General features: G+C 42.8%; 1 protein-coding gene across 5 annotated transcripts in view; it reads left to right on the top strand.

The window, feature by feature from the left end:
* Window positions 1-21,779, top strand: part of VAV1 (vav guanine nucleotide exchange factor 1) — a 141,390-nt gene that overhangs the window by 80,190 nt on the left and 39,421 nt on the right. For all 5 annotated transcript variants that reach the window (XR_004537287.1, XM_033925316.1, XM_033925317.1 and 2 more), the window contains exons 16-19: window positions 693-794; window positions 7,746-7,843; window positions 8,540-8,565; window positions 21,630-21,660. Coding sequence is in view for 4 of the 5 variants with exons in the window: in XM_033925316.1 (XP_033781207.1) it covers window positions 693-794; window positions 7,746-7,843; window positions 8,540-8,565; window positions 21,630-21,660 (257 nt within the window). In the remaining variant the exon portion in view is untranslated. The remainder of the gene's footprint in view (window positions 1-692; window positions 795-7,745; window positions 7,844-8,539; window positions 8,566-21,629; window positions 21,661-21,779) is intronic.

The raw sequence follows: 21,779 nt of genomic DNA, 5'->3' as shown, positions 1-21,779 counted from the left end.
GTATCGCCTACCGAGACCTCTGTGACACTTTCTCCGTTGGTGAGTATTAGGTCTAGTATCTCCCGATCCCTAGTGGGCTCTAATACCATTTGTCTGAGTCTCGCTCCCTTTATAGAGGTTAATAGCTTCCTGCTGCCGCTGTTCCAATCCATATCAGGCATATTGAAGTCTCCTAACAATACTGTGTCTCCACGCAAAGTGATATTCTCAATGTCTTCAGAAGGAGGGAATGCAAGGTGGGAAGGGAGAAGAGTGTTTCAGAAGGAGGACATGCTCGGTGGAAGGGTGCTTCAGGAGGAGGGTGCGCTATGTGGAAAGGGGGAAGAGTGCTTCAGGAGGGTGCACTAGGTGGAAGAGAGCTTCAGGAGGAGGGTGTGCCCATGCATAAGTTTGCATATGTGCAAAGGTTTATGTGTGTGCTGCTTTTCCCTTATCAGTGAAGTGTGTGTGTGCACCATTATCAGCAAATTACAAACCATGAAATGCTCGGTTTTTCTCTTCTTGTTTTTGCTTGATAGTCATGACAGAATGTCATTGCCAGTGACAACCCAGCCCTAGCAAAACGGGGATAACAGTTCCAAAGGTGTTGCTCATAACCCGCACCACACCCTGATGTGTACATCTCTTGGTTTTCTGCCTTCTTCGGAAGCAGTTTAATACAAATCTTTAAGCTCTGGTTTCTTTTTGTGCAGATCTAATATTTATCCATGTGATGCTACTGCTAATGGCCATGAATTCCAGATGTTTTCCTTTGAAGAGACGGCTTCTTGCAAAGCCTGCCAAATGCTTCTAAGGTACGATACTAGAATAAGCCATTGAACAGCACTGAGGTGGGGGGGATGTTAAAAGGGTGCCAATGAGCGCAAGGTACAGGCGGAATATAAGCATGTAATGTAATGTAATGTAATATCATTACTCAATTGCAAATTTGCATTGCTTTGATGCTGCTGTGTGACCATGCGCAAACTTCACCCCTACCACTCATACTTTTCGGGTAGGCACCTCAGTGTAGATGCCTACATGGCACCTATCGAGTTAGGCACCTACCCGAAAATACGAGTTGTTTTTTTTATTGTTTTTTAATGGCACTGTTCAATTAACCCTGCTGATTGAGCCAATTAAAAAATTAAATTAGGCACCAAAATAGGCTAGGTATGCCACTCCTATCTAGGCACCTAAAGATAGGTGGCTTTTATAGGATCAGGGCCTCTATTTGTGCATGACAGCATCGCCCGTTTAGTCCCAGAAGCACAAATGAGGTTCAAGGTTGCAGTACATGTGATGTTTACGTCCATGCTTCACTCTGGGAAAACACTTTATAAAAGATCTCCAGTGGGTGTCAGAGTATGGATGATGGGTGATGAGATGTCATCACCTACCCCAGCACCTGCCCTCCGCTCACGAGATTCAAACAGTCTGGCTCTGCCTAACCCTGAAATCAACTAGACGTTCTGCTTTTACTTTTCTTGCACCATACCTTGGAATTCCCTCCCTGGTCTTATCTGAACTGAGCAACCATTCTCCCGCTTCATTTTTTTCATTCTCTCATCATCTGAACCCAGAGATTGATATGGGCATTCTTCAGCCGGCAGAGCAAAGAGGAAGGGACCCGCCATCTTCCCTCCCTGCCTTGCCAACCCAACCACCAGAAACAATTTTGGGGCCTTTGGCTCCGCCCCCAAGGACTGCTCAGCTGTTCTTCAGCCCTTTAAAAAGGGATTTTACTTTTAATGTTTTTTTACTGTGCCTCTGGAACCAACTAACTCATCTATTCTATAATTTGTTATCGAGCAGTTCCAGACTAGTCCCTGTGGCTTCCGCTAATTTTCATCATGGAGCCCCCATTTTGGTCCCTTTTTCTCTTACTCTGCCCATTTATCAATACTACTCATTGGACGAAATCTCTTTTCCCCAATGTATCTGGCTTTACTAGTGTTAGTGAGACCTGTCCTGGTCTTAGAATCCCCGTACTGGTGCGCACCAGAAACTATTGTTCTAAAAAAAACAAAAAAAAACTCAAGTTGTTAATACGCCTCTCTAAAGTCTGTACCTACTACCAACCTGCCCAGTTTTGCCTCTGACTCTCTCACTCCAGTCCCAATATTATATTGCAATGTTAGATCGGCATGCAACAAGACTCAAGTATTATGATTTACTAGGGGATCTCAATCCTGGATTCCTGTGCATTACTGAATCCTGGATCACAAAAGATGATTTATTTACACAAAATGAGCTCTTCTCCCAAGGTTACCAAAGTCTTTTTTCTTCCAGAAACTAACGGAAAGGAGGCGGCCTGGCACTCCTCTTTAAATCATTCTTCGATGTTCAGCTTCTCAAAAAGGGAAATGATACATCATTAGAATATATGCTAGCTACTGTCAGCAATGAGTTCCATCGTCACCCATTGGGTATTTTGTTGTTATACTGTCCTCCAATTCCCTGGAAAAAATCCTCTGAACTTGTTTTTGAGATCATAACAAGCGCTTTCCTAAAATTTCAAAGATTACTGATTGATGATATCAATCTCCATCTAGATGACAACACTAGCAAGGACATGACTGAATTCAACAATTTTCTCACCTCCCTGGGTTTCCCCTCTCTTAAGACCTCTCCAACCCATGAAAAGGGGCGCACTCTTCATATCATTAGCTTTCTCGACCTTACTGACTACAATACCTCAGTCAAAGATGTTCGTTGGGAACAAGTGGACTTGGACCAGATATACTAACAGATCGACAATCTTAAAAGCGACAAATCCCCTGGACCTGATGGAATTCACCCGAGAGTCTTAAAAGAACTGAAGGTTGAAATCGGAGAGCTATTGCAAAAACTTGCCAACCTGTCAATTAGAACTGGACAGATACCGGACAATTGGAAGATAGTGAATATCATGCCAATTTTCAAAAAAGGATTAAGAGGAGAACTGGGCAACTACAGACCTGTGAGTCTTACTCCCTGGAAAGATGGTTGAAGCACTAATTAAAGATAGCATAGTCCGGCACTTGGATAAATATGACCTGATGAGAGCCAGTTAACATAGCTTCAGGATAGGGAAATCATGTTTGACGAATTTACTTCAATTTTTTGAGACCATGAACAAACAAATTGATAGTGGAGAACCAATGGACATAATATTCTTGGACTTCCAGAAAGCGTTCGACCAGGTTCCACATGAAAGACTTCTCAGGAAACTACAAAGCCATGGAATAGAGGGAGATATACTAAGATGGACAGGCAAATGGCTGGAGAACAGAAAGCAGAGAGTGGGCATAAGTGGAAAGTTCTCAGACTGGGAGAAAGTGACTAGCGGTGTGCCCCAGGGCTCGGTACTTGGGCCCATCTTACTTAATATTTTCTAGTGCTGCCCGATTCAGAGAAAAATATTTTGATTCGATTCGATTCACCCTGTTGAATCGATTTTTCGATTCGATTCACTGTTAATGACACAGCTTTTTAAGTTTAAACATTTTATTTAACCAAGACAATATCATGTCAAAAACAGGAACATCCAAACTATAACATAGCTGTAAAATTAGTTAGAAACATAGATTCACAGCATCCCCAAAGTTTCCCCAGCCCCCCTGCCTGATTCTCAGTTTTTCCAGGCCCCTGCCAATTCTCAGCTTCCATCCCCAGCCCCCAAGACTCACCAGTCCCCCTGCCAATTCTCAGCTTCCATCCCCAGCCCTCAAGACTCGCCAGTCCCCCTGCCAATTCTCAGCTTCCATCCCCAGCCCCCAAGACTCACAAGCCCCCCTGCCAATTTCAGCTTCCATCCCCAGCCCTTGTGCCGATTTCAGCTTCCATCCCCAGTCCCCCTGCCAATTTCAGCTTCCATCCCCAGCCCCCAAGACTCACCAGCCCCCCTGCCGATTCTCAGCCCCCCCTGCCAATTCTCAGCCCCCCCTGCCGATTCTCAGACCCCCTGCCGATTCTCAGCCCCCCCATGCCAATTCTCAGCTCTCCCTGCTGATTCTCAACCCTCCCTGCTGATTCTCAGCCCCCCCTGCAAATTCTCAGCCCTCCCTGCCGATTCTCAGCCCCCCTGCCGGTTTAGTTACTTACTCGACTGGATGTGATATCGCGGGGAAGAGAGGAGAAATGCGGAGACAGAGCCAAAAAATACCCTTTGCTTCCAAGGTCCGCTGCACGAGGTCTGCTCGCTCCCCCCTTGACACTCCCACATCCTTTCGTTTTTTTCTGATGTAACATCCGGTTTCGTTTGGGGGTTCTTTCACATTTTTTATGATTGGGGTTAACATAATATGGCCTTGCTCTGGTGGGAAGTTTCCTGAGGAAAGTAGGAAGTTAACCCAGGTTAGCATGTTGGCTTTGAAGTGGATCGGAGCAGTTTTCATGACGTTTGGGGGACAGGTGTCCAGTTTGCAGACGGAGTTAGAATATTTATTGTAGAGTTTGTTGAAGGTTTTCCAGTCGAGTGTTGTGAATTGGTTCCAATTTAGATCTGCTCTGGACCCTTGGTCTGGTTTGAATATGTCGGTGTCTGGAAGAATGGGAAAGAGCTCAAGGGGATTGGACGAGGTAGGTAAAGTAGTTCTTAGTTTTTGGATCTTGGAGATGAAGAAATTAGCTAAGGTATTTGCGGTAAGAGTGGGTTCTTCATGGTTGTTAGTGAGTGTCTCGATGTTGTATAAGTTATTAACCAGCTCTTCAATCTCCCTAAGTACAGGAAGAGTCCCGTTGGATTGGAAAATGGCTAACGTCATTCCACTCCACAAAAAGGGATGCAGGACGGAGGCTGAGAATTATAGACCAGTAAGTCTCACATCAATAGTGAGTAAACTTATGGAAACACTAATCAAACGCCAATTAGATACGATCCTGAACGTGGAGAATCTACGAGATCCCCATCAACATGGGTTTTATGAAGGGAAGGTCCTGCCAATCAAATCTGATTAGCTTCTTTGACTGGGTAACAAGAAAGCTGAATATAGGGGAGTCCCTGGACGTCGTGTACTTGGACTTCAGCAAAGCGTTTGATAGTGTCCCACACTGCATGTTATTGAGCAAGATGGGTTCGATGGGACTGGGTGAAATATTAACCGCATGGGTTAGGGACTGGCTTAGAGGTAGACTTCAGAGGGTAATGGTAAACGGTACCCTCTCTGATACGACGGAGGTGATCAGCGGAGTGCCGCAGGGCTCGGTCTTGGGCCCGATCTTATTTAACATCTTTGTAAGAGACTTGGCTGAGGGGCTTTGAGGTAAAATTACATTATTCGCCAATGACGCCAAACTATGCAACATGGTAGGCAACCGCACAAAAGATGAAAGCACAGTGCCCGACAAAAGCTCAATGCCCGACAGGACCTACTCCTGCTGGAGCATTGGTCAAAGACTTGGCAACTAAGTTTCAATGCCAAAAAATGCAAGGTCATGCACCTTGGCGGCAAAAATCCATGCAGGACTTACACCCTAAATGGTGAGATCCTAGCAAGGACTGTAGCAGAACGTGACTTGGGGGTGATCATTAGCGAAGACATGAAGACTGCCAATCAAGTGGAGAAAGCTTCATCCAGGGCTAGACAAATCATGGGCTGTATCCGTAGAAGTTTCATCAGCCGTAAGCCCGAGGTCATAATGCTGTACAGATCCATGGTGAGACCCCATCTGGAATACTGTGTACAATTCTGGAGGCCACATTATCAAAAAGATGTGCGGAGAGTTGAGTCGGTTCAGCAAATGGCCACCAGGATGGTCTCAGGACTCAAGGATCTCCCGTATGAGGAACGACTGGGTAAGTTGCAGTTGTACTCACTCGAGGAACGCAGAGAGAGAGGGGAGACATGATTGAGACGTTCAAATATGTCACAGGCCGTATCGAGGTGGAAGAGGATCTATTTTTCCTTAAAGGACCCATGGCAACAAGAGGGCATCCGTTGAAAATCAGGGGTGGGAAATTTCATGACGACACCAGAAAATATTTCTTCATCGAAAGGGTGGTTGATCGCTGGAATAATCTTCCACAACAGGTAATTGAGGCCAGCAGCGTGCAAGATTTTAAGAAAAGATGGGATTGGCATGTGGGATCTCTTCATGGAGGTAGTTAGGGGGTGGGCCATTAGTGTGGGCAGACTAGATGGGCCGTGGCCCTTTTCTGCCATCATGTTCTATGTTTCTGTCTTAATTCTCTGGTAAACAAAATGCTTCTTTAGTCTCCATATGCTGAGAAAAGTGAGATCCTGCTTCCACCACCAATATTTTGTTGTCCTCATACAATCAATCAGTCTTTTGAGGTTGGATTATCTATGTCTAACCAAGAAAAGTCTTCAAAGACTTCAACAGATCCAGAATAGTGCAGCTAAGTTGATCTTTGCATAAATAAAATATGATCATGTTTCCCCACTTTTGTTAAAATTTCACAGGCTTCCAGTAATCTCTAGGGTTTACTTTAAATGTGCCTACCTAACATTTAAGATCTTGCATGGCACTCTTCTCCCTTTAATTCCTCTATCCTGGAACTCTGTAAGACCTGATATTACCAGATCTATCCAAAAGCTTATTATCTTTCCCCTCGTTAAAAGGTGTTATCTGTATCAGAAAATTAAGGAAATCTCTCTACTTTAAAATTACTGAGCTTTGGAATAACTTTCCTGTCCAGCTGCCGTAATTTGGGCTTTTTCCAATTATTTCCAATTATTATAGCTGCTCTCTATATAACCACTAATTGTTATTATATTTTCCTTTCTTAAACTCTTGTAATCCGTGTTGAGCTCTATCCTTATAAAGAAGATACAGTATAGAAGCTTAAAGGTTTAGTTTAGTTTGGCATTCGGGTTTGCTGAGACAGTTCATTGCCGACCTTAGCATTTTTGTGGTTAGGGGGAGGGTTTGTTTGAATGATTGTGGCTGAGTGTAGTTCCTTTTCTATTGAGAACTGGCATTCTTTTCAATATTTTGGTTTCTTTTTACTTTTATGTATACTGCTTTGATCCTTGGATGGTAAAATTGGTATATCAAATCAATAAAATAATAATAATATCTGCTTAAAGCCCCTGGGTACCTTTAACTGCAGACTTCAAACTAACTCTCCCCCTTGACCATTCCCTCTCTTGTAAAGTTCCCCCCTCAAAGTCTCTACCTCTCTTGTAATTTCTCCTCAAAGTCTCAATTATATAAACAGCTCCCTAAATTGTAATTTTCCTGGAAATGTCCAGTTATCTTCTGTTGTAATCTGCCTAGAACTGTAAGGTACAGGCAGAATAGAAGCCACTAATGTAATGTAATGTAATTCTCAGAGATGTGGCAGCTTCACTTTGAAAATGACCCCAGGAAAACTCCCCAGAAGTAATCTCAGCTGCTAGTTAGTGCACTTAAGAGGTGATTTTACAAGTTTTGGACAGCTTTTGCATGTGCGAGTCCCTTTGGAAAGGGTCAGAGCAGTATTACATGAGACACCAGGGAGAATTTTCCTGGCAGGGAGGAAAGGGGGCAAGAAGACCATCCACAAGCTAGAGGGCAAGGAAGATGACTGGTAGAATTGGATCCTGGCACTAGGGCACAGTGTATGTTAAGGTCACAGAAGGCAGCACTTGCCAGTACTTCAGTGATTGAAGAGGGATGGTCGCATGCAGAGACTGACCTCTCAATGACCATCAGGAATTGACAGCAGCTAAGAACACACATTAGAGAGACATTTCAAAGCAAAACCAAAACGTGTATACAGAACAGTAATATATCTCTTCTCTCTCTCTCTCTCTCTCTTTTTTTTTCTGTGTGAGCAGAGGCCTTTTCTTCCAGGGTTATCGGTGCGGTCGATGCAGATCAGCAGCTCATAAGGAATGTCTTGGAAGGATGCCTGCCTGTGGAAGACCTGTCCAAGGTAAGCCTTCCCATTGAATGGGAGGACGGTCCACCCTGGGCGCTTTCTTGGTGAGGGTGCCCCCTGCTTCTTCCCAACCCCTCCCCCCCCCGAACCACTTTAATTTTCCCAGCACGAGCAGTCATCACAAACTTGCTGCCCGCATTGCTGTTAGCTGTCTCTGATGTCACTTCCGGGTTCCACGCCTAGGAAGTGACATCAGAGGGAGAGACGATATGATGCGGGTAGCAAGTTCATAATGCTGCTCACGCTGGGAAAATTAAAGAGATACTCACCCTCACTATGCCACTGAATCAGTAAGGAGGTAGCTCACATAACTGATGGGGAGAGATGCCATTACAGTTATCTAATTCAACTGTAGCATGTGCTTATGAATTTAGCAATGAATATTATCAAATTTCTTAACACTTTCAAAATGCTTCTCTGGAACATTCTTGAAACTTTTGAAGAATATCAGCTTCGATAGTGTTCAACAACAGAATGTTTCAATTTCCTGCCCTTTATGGGAATGAGAAAAGAGGAGGCTTCGAGAGTGTGAGTTCACTGCTTCCACATGTAAAAATAATCTCCCCTTAAAAACAGCCCCAGTGGAGTAAGGGCAGATTTATGGGCAGATGGGCTCACCTTGTTACTAGGCATTTTGTGAAATTGTATCAGATAAATACCAATATTAATCTTTGGGATCTTCTTCCCTAGATCTCGGATCGTCTGCAATGAAAAAGGTAATATCTCTTATTCTTTCACCTATTAGGACAATAACTAGGATGTAATTTTGTCTGATTTAATTGGCCTTTTCTTTCTATCCTAAAAGAAAATTTAGGTGAGTAACTATGACAAACTAGAGAAGAGACCCAGCTTATACTTCTTTTTATTTATTAAAAAAATTGTATCCTACACTATCTACAATCCTGAGTGACTTGAAAGATATTTAAAAAAATTTTAAATTAAAATACAAAAATTAAAAAGAGCACTGTAAATAACCAATCATACAAGGAATTCAAACGAAGTCATTCAAATACCTGCTGGAAAAAAAAGACTTTTAGTTGTTGTGGGAAAAAATTTGACAGTTTTGGAGCTGTCACCAAAGAAATTGTAGACAATACTCTGAAACCTTGTGATCAATGTATGGCGGCAGCCAAAAAAGAACACTAGGAATTCTTAGAAAAGGGATGGTAAATAAGACTATGAATGTTATAAAGCCTCTGTATCACTCCATGGTGTGACCTCACCTTGAGTACTGCATTCAATTCTCAAAAAGATACAGTGGAATTAGAGAAGGTCAAAGAAGAGCGACCAAGGTGATAAAGGGGTTGGAACTCCTCATATGAGGAAAGACGAAAGATGTTAGGGCTCTTCCTGGGATGGATGGTAAATAAGACTATGAATGTTATAAAGCCTCTATATCACTCCATGGTGTGACCTCACCTTGAGTATTGCGTTCAATTCTCAAAAAGATACAGTGGAATTAGAGAAGGTCAAAGAAGAGCGACCAAGATGATAAAGGGGTTGGAACTCTTCATATGAGGAAAGACGAAAGATGTTAGGGCTCTTCCTGGGATGGATGGTAAATAAGAATATGAATGTTATAAAGCCTCTATATCACTCCATGGTGTGACCTCACCTTGAGTATTGCGTTCAATTCTCAAAAAGATACAGTGGAATTAGAGAAGGTCAAAGAAGAGCGACCAAGGTGATAAAGGGGTTGGAACTCCTCATATGAAGAAAGACGAAAAATGTTAGGGCTCTTCCTGGGATGGATGGTAAATAAGACTATGAATGTTATAAAGCCTCTATATCACTCCATGGTGTGACCTCACCTTGAGTATTGCATTCAATTCTCAAAAAGATACAGTGGAATTAGAGAAGGTCAAAGAAGAGCGACCAAGGTGATAAAGGGGTTGGAACTCCTCATATGAGGAAAGACAAAAAAAGTTAGGGCTCTTCTTGGAAATGAGATAGTTGAGGCGAGATATGATTGAAGTCTACAAAATCCTGAGTGGTATAGAACGGGTACAAGTGGATAGATTTTTTATTTTATTTTACTCCATCAAACATTAGGGGACACTCAATGAAGTTATAGGGAAACCAATAAGAGAAAATATTTTTTCACTCAAAGAATAGTTAAGCTCTGGGACTCATTGCCAGTGGATGTGGTAATAGCGGTTAGCATAGATGGGCTTAAAAAAGATTTGGACAAGTTGCTGGAGGAAAAGTCCATAGTCTGCTATTTAGACAGACATGGGGGAAGCCACTGCTTGCACTTGATCAGTAGCATGGAATATTGCTACTCTGGGTTTCTGCCAGGTACTTGTGACTTGGATTGGTCACAGTTAGAAACAGGATCCTGGGCTAAATGGATCATCGATGTGACCCAGGATGTTCAATATTGAGTCTCCATGTTCACTCATTTGAATGATGGAATTTCGAGTAGATTGATTTATGTTTTACATCGCTGAATGGTGAGCAGGAAAATTTGCCGAAGATTTACAACCAAAGGATTGGACAACATGAGAAATGAGATATAAATTTATAAGAATGGTTTCATGTTTGGCAGTTCAAATTTAATGCAGAGTGATGCATTTGGGGAGTAGAAGTCCAAGGACGCTTTATGTGCTAGGAGGTGAGAGCTGATATGTCCAGAGAGGGAGAGAGATCTTAGGGTGATGGTGCATAAGGATCTGAAGGATACTGGGCTGCGTAGAGAGAGGCATAATCAACAGAAGAAAGGAGGTGTTGATGCCCCTGTAGAAGTCAGTGAAACCCCACTTGAAATATCCCATCCATTTCCGAATACAATTCAAACTCCTCTTACTGTCCTACAAATGCAGTCGCTCATCTGCCGCTCATTATCTCTCTTCACTTCATAAGAACATAAGCAATGCCTCTGCTGGGTCAGACCTGAGGTCCATCATGCCCAGCAGCCGGCTCACGTGGCGGCCCAACAGGTCCAGGACCTGTGTAGTGATCCTCTATTTATACCCTTCTATCCCCCTTTCCAGCAGGAAATTGTCCAATCCTTTCTTAAACCCCAGTACCGTACTCTGCCCTATTACATCCTCTGGAAGCGCATTCCAGGTGTCCACCACACGCTGGGTAAAGAAGAACTTCCTAGCATTTGTTTTGAATCTGTCCCCTGTCAACTTTTACGAATGCCCTCTTGTTCTTTTATTTTTTTGAAAGGTTGAAGAATCTGTCCCTCTCTACTCTCTCAATGCCTCTCATGATCTTATGTCTCTATCATATCCCCTCTAAGTCTCCTCTTCTCTAGGGAAAAGAGACCCTGTTTCTCCAATCTCTCAGCATATGAAAGGTTTTCCATCCCTTTTATCAGATGTGTCGCTCTCCTCTGAACCCTCTCGAGTAACGCCATATCCTTCTTAAGGTACAGCGACCAATATTGGATGCAGTATTCCAGATGCGGGTGCACCATCGCCTGATACAACAGCAGGATAACTTCTTTCATCCTGGTTGTAATACCTTTCTTGATTATACCTAGCATTCTATTCACTCTCTTAGCGGCCGCTGCACACTGTGTCGTCAACTTCATTGTCATGTCCACCATTACCCCCAAGTCCCTTTCTTGGGTACTCTCATTCACTAACATCCCTCCCATTGTATAGTTGTACCTCAGGTTTCTGCTTCCCAGATGCAATACGTACTTTAATTTCTCAACGTTGAACTTCATCTGCCATAAGAATAGCATTACTGGGTCAGATCAATGGTCCATCAAGCCCAGTAGCCCGTTCTCACGGTGCCCAATCCAGGTCACTAGTACCTGGCCAAAACCCAAGGTGTAGCAATATTCCATGCTACCATCTGCACAGTGCGCAGCAGCCTCGAAAAAAGCCAACAGGATGCTTGGCATCATAAAGAAGGGCATAACAACCAGAACACGGGAAGTCATCATGCCATTGTATCGAGCGATGGTGCGTCCACATCTGGAATACTGCGTTCAGTATTGGTCGCCGCACCTCAAGAAGGACATGGCGGTACTTGAGAGAGTCCAAAGGAGAGCAACGAAAATGGTAAAAGGGCTGGAACACTGCCCATACGCCGAGAGGTTGGATAGGCTGGGGCTCTTCTCTCTGGAAAAGAGGAGGCTCAGGGGAGATATGATAGAGACCTTCAAGATCATGAGGGGCATAGAGAGGGTGGATAGGGACAGATTCTTCAGACTGAAGGGGACAACAGGTACGAGGGGGCATTCGGAGAAACTGAAGGGAGATAGGTTCAGAACAAACGCAAGGAAGTTTTTTTTCACCCAAAGGGTCGTGGACACTTGGAATGCGCTACCGGAGGAAGTGATCAGGCAGAATACGGTACAGGGATTCAAACAGGGATTGGACGGATTCCTGAAGGATAAAGGGATCGTGGGATACTGAGGGAGGAGCTGGGATGTAACACAAGTTTAGAAAGCTAACCAGGAAATGAGTATAGAAACCAAACCAGGTCGTGCATGTGCAAGACCGGAGGGTTAGGACCTCGATAGGAAGACAGGACTTAAATGAGAAACCAAGGTGGCAAGGGAGCCCCTTCTGGTGATACAGACAGGTCGTGACCTGTTTGGGCCGCCGCGGGAGCGGACTGCTGGGCGGGATGGACCTGTGGTCTGACCCGGCAGAGGCACTGCTTATGTTCTTATGTTCTTATGTTCTATACAGGGCAAGCAGTGGCTAACCCCATGTCTTTCTCAATAACATACTATGGACTTCCCTCCAGGAACTTGTCCAAACCTTTCTTAAAACCAGCTAAGCTATCCGCTCTTACCACATCCTCTGGCAATGCATTCTAGAGCTTAACTATTCTCTGAGTGAAAAAAAGTTTCCTCCTATTGGTTTTAAAAATATTTCCCTGTAACTTCATCTAGTGTCCCCTAATCTTTGTAATTTTTGACGGAGCGAAAAATCGATCCATTTCTACCTGTTCTACTTCACTCAGGATTTTGTAGACTTCAATCATATCTCCTCTCCCAATGAGCTCCGCTCAACTGGTAAGTCCCTCCTATCTGTGTCCTTCTCTTCCTCTGCCAACTCCAGACTCCATCCTTTCTGTCTTGCTGCGCCACATGCCTGGAACAAACTGCCTGAATCCCTACAGTGGGCTCCGTCTCTGGCAGTGTTCAAGTCCAAGTCTGCTTTCAACTCCTAGCTCCTCTCACCTTGGGTTCTGCATCCCCAGCCCTCTGTCATGTCTATCTGTCTGTCCAAGCTAGATTGTAAGCTCTTCTGAGCAGGGACTATCTATTTAATGTCAAAATATACAACACTACATACACTCTTCAGTGCTATAGAAGTGTTAAATAGTAGTAATAATAATATTGTGTTCAGTTTTGGAGGCCGTATTTTGCTAAAGATGTACAAAGACTTGAAGTAATTTAGAGGAAAGTGATGAAAATGGAATAAGGTTTGCAGCAAAAGATGTATGGTAGACCTGAGCACGAATACCCTAGGCCTGGGGTAGGCAATTCTGGTCCTCGAGGGTCAGGTTTTCAGGATATCCACAATGAATATGTATGAGATGGATCTGCATGCACTGCCTCCTTGAGATGCAAATCTATCTCATGCATATTTATTGTGGATATCCTGAAAACCTGACCTGGCTCCGGCTCTCGAGGACCGGAATTGCCTACCCCTGCCCTAGAGGAAAGATACAAACATTTATATACTTGAATGGTATTAATATAGAAACAAGTCTTTTCAGAGATGGGGAAGCAGTAGAACCAGGAGACATGAACTCAGGTTGCAGGGCATAGATTTAGGATTAACAGAGAGGATGGCAGATGCTTGTAATACCCTCCCAGTGGAGATGGTAGGAATTAAATTAAAAATTTGCCATAAACATAGAGGGATTCCTATGAAGAAACAAGATGGGTTCAAAACAAAACTTAAATGACTTCATAACTGTTAATGTGATAATGGGCAGGAGTGAGGAAGTGAGGCCAGTTTCAGACTTCTGCAGTCTTTGCCTCAAAAATGGCAAGCCAGATCATGATCAAGTCTGCCTATTTTGTATTACAGTTATATCATTACATTACATTAGTGACTTACATTCTGCCTTTACCTTGCAGTTCTAAGCGGATTACAGTATAAGACAGCTGGACATTTCCAGGAAGTTACAATTTAGGGGATGCTTACATTTCTAAGCAGGATATAGTATAAGATAGCTGGGATTTTCTAGGAAGTTACAATTGGGGGATGCTTACACAATAGATGCAGGGAATTACAATTTAGGGGACGCTTACATAGTAGATGCAAGGGGATTACAGTTTAGGGAAGGTTTAATAGAGGAGGCAGAGGGGAGAAGTTGGGGAAGGGAGGAGAATTGAAGAATACAAGTAGGGAAGAAGAGTTTAGGGTTGGTTACTAGTTAGGGTCGGAGGGGGGTTGTATAGTTTTTTTGAATAGTAGGGTTTTGATATCTTTTCGGAATGATTTAAAGTCACTTGTAGTTGACAACAAGTTGGAGATATAGGAGTCCAGTTTCGCTGCCTGCGTCGCTAGGAGGCCGTCGTACATCTTCTTTCGCTGAGTTCCCTTGAGCGGTGGATAGGCAAATAGGTTCTGGGTTCTTCTTATTCTGGATGTGCAGTTGAAATTTAGACGGCTGTTGAGGTAGGTGGGTGCAGATCCGTTTATTGCTTTGTATAGTAGACAATAAAATTTGAATTGGATTCGAGCACGTATTGGTAGCCAGTGTGAGTCAAGGTAGGCATTAGTGATATGGTTGAATTTTCCGAGTGAGTAGATCAGCCTGAGGGCTGTGTTTTGTATTGTCTGCAGTTGGTTTATCAAGTTTGTGGGGCATGGAAGGTAGAGAATATTGCAATAGTCCACTAGTCCTGGGACATGGGATTGAACTATGATCCTGTAGTGGTCTTTTTCGAAGAATTTTCTTATTTTTTGGAGGTTGCGCATGGTGAAAAATGCTTTTTGAGTGGTTTTGTAGATTTGTATCTGCATTGTGCAGCATCTATCTATCGACACTCCAAGGATTTTAAGAGAGGGCTGTATGGGGTATTTGGTGACGTTTGTTGCTAATTCTGTTATGGATGGGTTTTTTTCTTTTTCGAGTAGTAGGAATTTTGTTTTGTCCGAGTTCAGTTTCAGTTTGTGTTTTAGCATCCATTCTTCCACTACTTCTAGTGTTGTTTTTAGCTTGCCTAAAGAAGTGGGGTCTTGTGTGTCGAAGGGGAGGAGTATGGTTATATCGTCTGCGTAGCTGAATGATGTTGCGTTTAGGGTATCAAGAGTGAAGCCAAGGGAGGATATGAAGAGATTGAAGAGCATAGGCGATAGTGGTGATCCTTGTGGGACTCCACAGGGATTAGACCAGGGTTCCGATTTATGGTCGTTTGACTTAACTCTGTAGGTTCTTGATTTTAAGAATCCTTGGAACCAGTTGTATACTGCTCCTGAGATCCCTATAGTGTCTAGTATCTGGAGTAGTATGGTGTGGTCTACCAGGTCAAATGCTGCTGAGAGATCAAGTTGAATTAGTAACATTCTTCCTCCTTTACTAAGGTGCTGTCTGGCTGTGTCTAGTAGCGTTGCTAATAATGTCTCTGTACTGTAGCTGGATCTGAATCCTGATTGAGAGGGGTGAAGTATGTTATGGTCTTCTAGTTAGTTGGTGAGGTATTAATAATAATAATAATAATAACTTTATTTTTCTATACCGCCACAATCTTGCGACTTCTAGGTGGTTCACAAAGAAGAAGAGCTGTACAATCAGCGAATTACAGTAGATGAATACAAGGTGGTTGAAAGGAAAAATTATACATAGGTTGAATTATAAGAAATTAACTATTTTACATCTTACAATTGAAAATAGTCGGACATCAGCGAATATCAGGATACAATTATGAAGAGGGAATTTTAGCAGACAGGGAATGTGGATACCTAGTGTGAGGAAGAAATTCAGGATAAGGTGTAGAAGTTATGTTCGCGGGAGAGTGTCTGGCTAGGACAAGAATTTCTTAAACAAAGTGGTCTTTAGTTCTTTCCGGAAGATGCTGTAGGTCAACCTAGCGGTATCAATGAGATAGCCTAGCCATGATTGCTGTCTACCAGCTTGAAACTTGAAAGTTCTGTACAGGAAGGTTCGATATCTGCAGCCAGCGATTTTTGGATATGCAAACAGGTTATGGTTTCTGGTAGATCTAATGGGGGAATAGAATTCGAAGTGAGGTAAAAGGTAATTGGGGGCCATTCCCCAGATTAATTTATAGCAAAAGCAGGAGAACTTGAATAGAATTCTTTCTTTGATTGGTAACCAGTGCAGCCGTTTATAGAAGGGACTAAAGTGATCACTTTTCTTTAGTCCGAATATTAAGCGGACGGCTGTGTTTTGAACTATTCGCAGTTTTCTTACGGTTTTTTTAGGTATCTCCAAGTAGATGATGTTACAATAGTCCAGGGTGGATAAAATCAGCGACTGTACCAATAATCTGAAGGATAGAGGGTCGAAATATTTTTTTATGGTTTTCAGTTTCCAAAGAGTGGAGAAGCATTTTTTGTCACCGAGTTTATGTGATCAGTCATAGTTAATTTGGTATCTAGAGTGACTCCTAATATCCTTATAGTTTTTAATATTGTTGTGGTCGTGGCCGTTTATTTGTATTGCTGTTGTGGTGATTTTTTCCTTTGGGCTAGCCAGAAAATTTTTTGGTTTTTCTGAGTTTAGTTTCAATTTTAAATTTGTGGTCCATTGTTCAATTTCCATCATAATGGAGGAGATGTTTGGATGTGGCATTCATCACATTTGTTATTGGAATTAATATAGAGATGTCATCTGCGTAAATGTAATATATTAGATTTAACTTTTGCAGTAGGTGACCTAGGGAGGAGATATATATGTTGAACAAGGTGGGAGATAGTGGGTAGCCTTGAGGGACTCCCGAGGGGCTTTTCCAGGATTCCGAGTAATTCCCATCGTTGACCACTTGATATGATCATTTAGTTAAGAAGCCTTGAAACCAGGTCCACACACTTCCCGATATTCCCATTGCATCTAGACACTTGAGCATTATTTCATGGTCCACTAGGTCAAAAGCACTACTAAAGTCTAATTGTAAGATCAGGGTGCTGGTGCCATGACTGAAGACATTGTATAGGTGATTAAGGAGAGAGCCAAGGACTATCTCAGTGCTGAATCCTTTTCTAAAGCCTGATTGATGGTCATTTAAGAGATTGAATTTTTCTAAGTGATTTACAAGTTCCAGGTTGACTAACCCTTCCAACATTTTTGATGAAGAAGGGGGTGCTCGCAATGGGTCTGTAGTTGGACGTCAAAGTGAATGAGGCCTTCTGGTCTTTGGGGATGGGTGTGATTAGAATGTGACCCATATTTACCTGGTAAATTCCAGTTGTAAGAGTGGATGTTGCCCAGTTAAATAGATCCCTTTTGAATTCGTGAATTGCAACTTGCATGATCTGGGATGGGCATTCGTCTAGAAGACAGTTTGATTTGGCTTATTTATTGAATAATGTGAGGAAGTTAGACCAATCAGGGTGTTCGAATTCATTTCAGTACATATCGACAGAGTACGGTACAGGGATTCAAACAGGGATTGGATGGATTCCTGAGGGATAAAGGGATCGTGGGATACTGAGGGATGAGCTGGGATGTAACACAAGTATAGGAAGTTAACCAGGTAATGAGTATAAACCAACCAGGTCGTGCATGTGCAAGACCGGAGGGCTAGGACTTCGATAGGAAGGCAGGACTTAAATGGGAAACCAAGGTGGCAAGGGAGCCCCTTCTGATGATTCAGACAGGTCTTGACCTGTTTGGGCCGCCGCGGGAGCGGACTGCTGGGCAGGATGGACCTGTGGTCTGACCCGGCAGAGGCACTGCTTATGTTCTTATGACACTGGGCTCTCTTTCCTGTGGAATGAACTGGAAAACGAAGTTGGGTGAAGGTGAAGGTATTGAGGCTCTTAAATCAATGATTTTTTTGCTAAAGTGGTCAGCGAGGATGTTGACCGTTGGCATCCATTCATTTTGGTTTTTTAGGATCTGTGTAGTGTGTTAATTTGTTCAATATTTTGAACAGTTCTCTACTGTTGATATTGACTGCTCCTATTTTTTGTGCATAGCAGTTGCGACGCTTTTCTTTTATCAGGTTTTTGTAGATTTTCATTTTATGTTTCCAATTGGTTTTGTCATCCACATTTGCAGTTTTTAGCCATACTCTTTCGAGTTGTCTGAGTTCTTTTTTGAGGGCTAGTAGTTCGGCATCATACCATTCTTTAGACTCCCTTGTATTCTTTTTGTATGTTTGAACAGGAGCTATTTGGTTTAGTATATCTTTGGTTAAATTTTCCCATCTGGAAGGGAAACCATGTTCTTCCTCTGGTTTGGGGTGTAATTCATAATGGGTCCAGAATTCTGTTGGATTAGTGATTCTTCTGCGGGTGACAATTTTGTTCTGTTTGGCTTTGTTTGTGTGTTTTGCAATAGAGTTTTTCTTTTGCCAACGTAGTTCAAAATTGTGAATGTAGTGGTCTAACCATATGCATTTTTCCCAGTTTCCTATGTGGTATTGAATCTTTGGATTAGTGAGGTCTTTGTGGGAAAAGGTGACGATGTCAAGTTGGTGTCCCTTTTCGTGTGTTACCTCTTTGTTTGGTATTCCGTAGCCCAGGGTAGTAAGAAATGTGTCAATTTCAATCACTTCCGATTTTTCCACTTGTTCTAGGTGGACATTTATATCTCCCAATAGAATGTTGTATGCTCCTTTTGGCCGAGAGGAATTCGAAGAATTCTTCTTTTGCAGTGGTCTATTTTTTGAAGGGGATGTAGAATAGTGTCGCAATTAGTGATTTTTCCAATTCGGTATTGGTGATCTTATTGGTAAGGGTTTCCAATTCTTCTGTGATTTTAAAATCAATTATAGTGAAATCGAAGTAGTGTTTGAGGATTATTGCTAGACCTCCTCCTCTTTTCCAGCTTCTAGTTAGTGGAATGATTTTATAGCCCTGTGGTAATATTTCCTTCATTATGGCATCTGTGTCAGAGACCAGCCATGTTTTGGTTAGGAATAAAGAGGTCTGGGTTCTTTTGTTCAATCCAATCATATATGATTTGTGTCTTATTTCTCACCGAGCGAGCGTTCAGGTAATAACCCTTGAAGCTCCTATGTTGAGTGGGGATGGGGATTTCAGTGTACTTCAATCTTTTTAAGTTCCTTGTGTTGTTTGGAGGGTTTGTGAATGGATTTAGCTATAGGGATTTGTAATGGGCCAAGTTCTGAGCAGTTATTTAGGGTCTGGGGTGAGGTATTTTGTTTATTCAGTTTGGATGGCCTATGCCAGGATATGTGGACTGGTATAGGTTCTGGGGGGTTTTCATCATTAGCCCAGCTTCTATAGCAGGTTAGGTAAATTATGCATAGTATTATCTGTAAATTATTTGCCGCCCTCATTTTAGCTAAGGTTAGAACAGATGTGGTTGTATTTTACAGTATTGTGGCCGTTAATTATCGAAGGTTCTCATTCCTAGGGGTGCTTTGAGTTTATTGAAATTTGGCGAGGTGTGGAAAATGGTCTAGTTATCAAGCAGAGAATTAGTATTCTAGTCTAGGTGTTGGCAAATTGCACAGAGAGTTAGTATTTTAGTCTAGGTATTATCAAATTAGTCAATTTTGATCTAATGGATTTTCCGTAATTGTGTCACGAGAACTATGTGAGATATGATTAAGAATAGCATACAATTTCAGCACATAATAAGTAAAGGTATGATACAGTTTGTATGACACAGAATTATGATACAGTTTGCGGCACTTATAAGTGAGAGACAGTTTTCTACATCAAAAAGATATGATATCAGTTGGGGTACAGTACACATATAGTGTTCACATTTTCAGGCATGTCATGCAAGCTAAATTGTGGTTCATGGATAAGTATACTTAGCGCATGGAGTCGAGCTCGGATTCACCAAAGATATAGTATCATTTGGGGTACAGTACCCATATATAGATCACATTTTCATACAATGTCATTCGGGGTCATGCAAACTAAAGGAGGATCATAGGTACTTATACTTATCGCATGAAGTTGGGCTCAGGTCCGTCTTGCTGGTTTTCTGACAAGTTTGGTCGGTTTCGGTTTGCGTCGGTCGGATGTTGTTGGTAAAGCTGGACTTTTTCAGGCCATTCCCCTGTGGAATAGGGAGTGCGGCGGAGCACAATAGTTTACGCGCTCTGTTAAGATGGGTTCCTGCAGAAGTGGAGCGGTTAAAAATTAGAGATTAGGTTCCTGTAACCTTGCTCGCTGGCCTCGCAGGAGAGTTTGGGGATTCAAAAGTATCGGCGCTTCTCGTGGTGGTGCTTCACAAAGGCACACGCACTGAATGGCTGCAAGCCGTTGGGGAGTTTGTTTTAAAGGACTCCCGAGTCTTCCGTTGCTATGGGAGAGGGGCGGAGCAATGCTCCCATGCTCCTCTCCTGTGCTGAGCTTCGGCCTGCGGCCACCAGTGAAGGGCAGCAGAAAAGCTGCACGCCGTTGGGGAGTTTGTTTTAAAGGACTCCTGAGTCTTCCATTGCTATGTATTGTGCTACTAGTCCTTCTATTAATTTAGCGTATAGTGGGATTGAGGCGATGGGTCTGTAGTTAGAGGGGGTATCTATTGGTCCTTTAAGATCTTTCAGTAGAGGGGTGCTTATAATCTCACCTAGTTCAAGTGGGAATTGACCTTCCGTGAGTGTGAATTGAATCCATTGCATGAGGTTGGCTCTGAATTTAGGGGTAGCGTTTGTTAGGAGGTATGAGGGACTGTTGTTTAGGTCACATGATGCTTTGCTGTATTTTTTGTATAGACGGTCCATATCCGACCATTGAACTAGAGGGAAGGAGGTCCAAGTCCTGTTGGCTGCTATGGGTTCTTCTGATGTAGGTTTTGTTATAATCTCGTCGAGGTGGGCTGATGAGTTACTGAAGGTGGATCTGGTTGTGGTGATTTTACTTTTGTAGTGGTCAGCTAGCTGGGAGGCTGTTGGTGGGTGGTTTCCTTGATTGGCTAAGAGAGGCTTGGTGTTAGTGAGGTTTTTTACTAGTTTGAAGAGCATTTTGGTGTCTGGGGACTCAGTACCAACTAGCTTGGAGTGGTAGGCTTTCCGTTTTTCATTGAGTTTGATCTTGTACTGTTTGATTAGTTTTCTCAACTCGGCTTTGGTTTGTTCATGGTTCTGCTTTTTCCAGGCTCTTTCAAGTTGTCTGCAGTGCCTTTTTAGTTGTAGAAGTTCATTGTTGAACCATTTGTTGGATGGCCTGCTAATTCTGTTTTTGGGTTTTAGTGGGGCTAGATCATTCAGTATTGTTTCGCTTAAGGTGCACCAGTGGCACATAAATTCCTTGGGATCTGTGGAGCCTATTGCGGGGTCTATTTTGTCCCAGAATGTGGTTGGATCGATTTTTTGGCGAGTTGTGAAGGAGGTTTTTTGGGGTGTGGGTTTGTTGTTACTTTGTGCCCAATTGATGTTGAAAGTATATTTGTAGTGATCTGACCAGAGGGAGGGATGCCAGGTACCATTGGAGATGTGGATATCTGATGTGTGGGAGTTTTGGATTGTGTATGCTGCAATATCCAGTTGGTGGCCTTTTTCATATGCAATAAGTGAGTGCTGTGTATCTCGATGTGGGAGGGGAAGACATCTTGTACAATATTGTTGTTGGGATAATGATGAACTGATGGTGAATGTGACTGTTGGGTGGACTGGATGGACCACGCAGGTCTTTACTTGCTATTACTATGTGATAGTTTTGACTCTTCTTCCTTTGTCTCATAGAACAAGCTTCATTGTAAGCCGAATCCTTCAGGTAAGTCTCTGAATTGCCTCGTTCTAAGTTTCCGAGTTGAGTAGACTGATGGAATGCGACAGTTTTCCAGTAATTCATGTCAGTGCTGGGCCTTATAACTGTAGGATAAACATGTTAAT

Source organism: Geotrypetes seraphini, chromosome 16 (genome assembly GCF_902459505.1).
Source record: "Geotrypetes seraphini chromosome 16, aGeoSer1.1, whole genome shotgun sequence".
Classification (NCBI taxonomy): domain Eukaryota; kingdom Metazoa; phylum Chordata; class Amphibia; order Gymnophiona; family Dermophiidae; genus Geotrypetes; species Geotrypetes seraphini.
The sequence above is the reverse complement of the archived record's forward strand: the minus strand, read 5'-3'. Positions and strand labels throughout refer to the sequence as shown.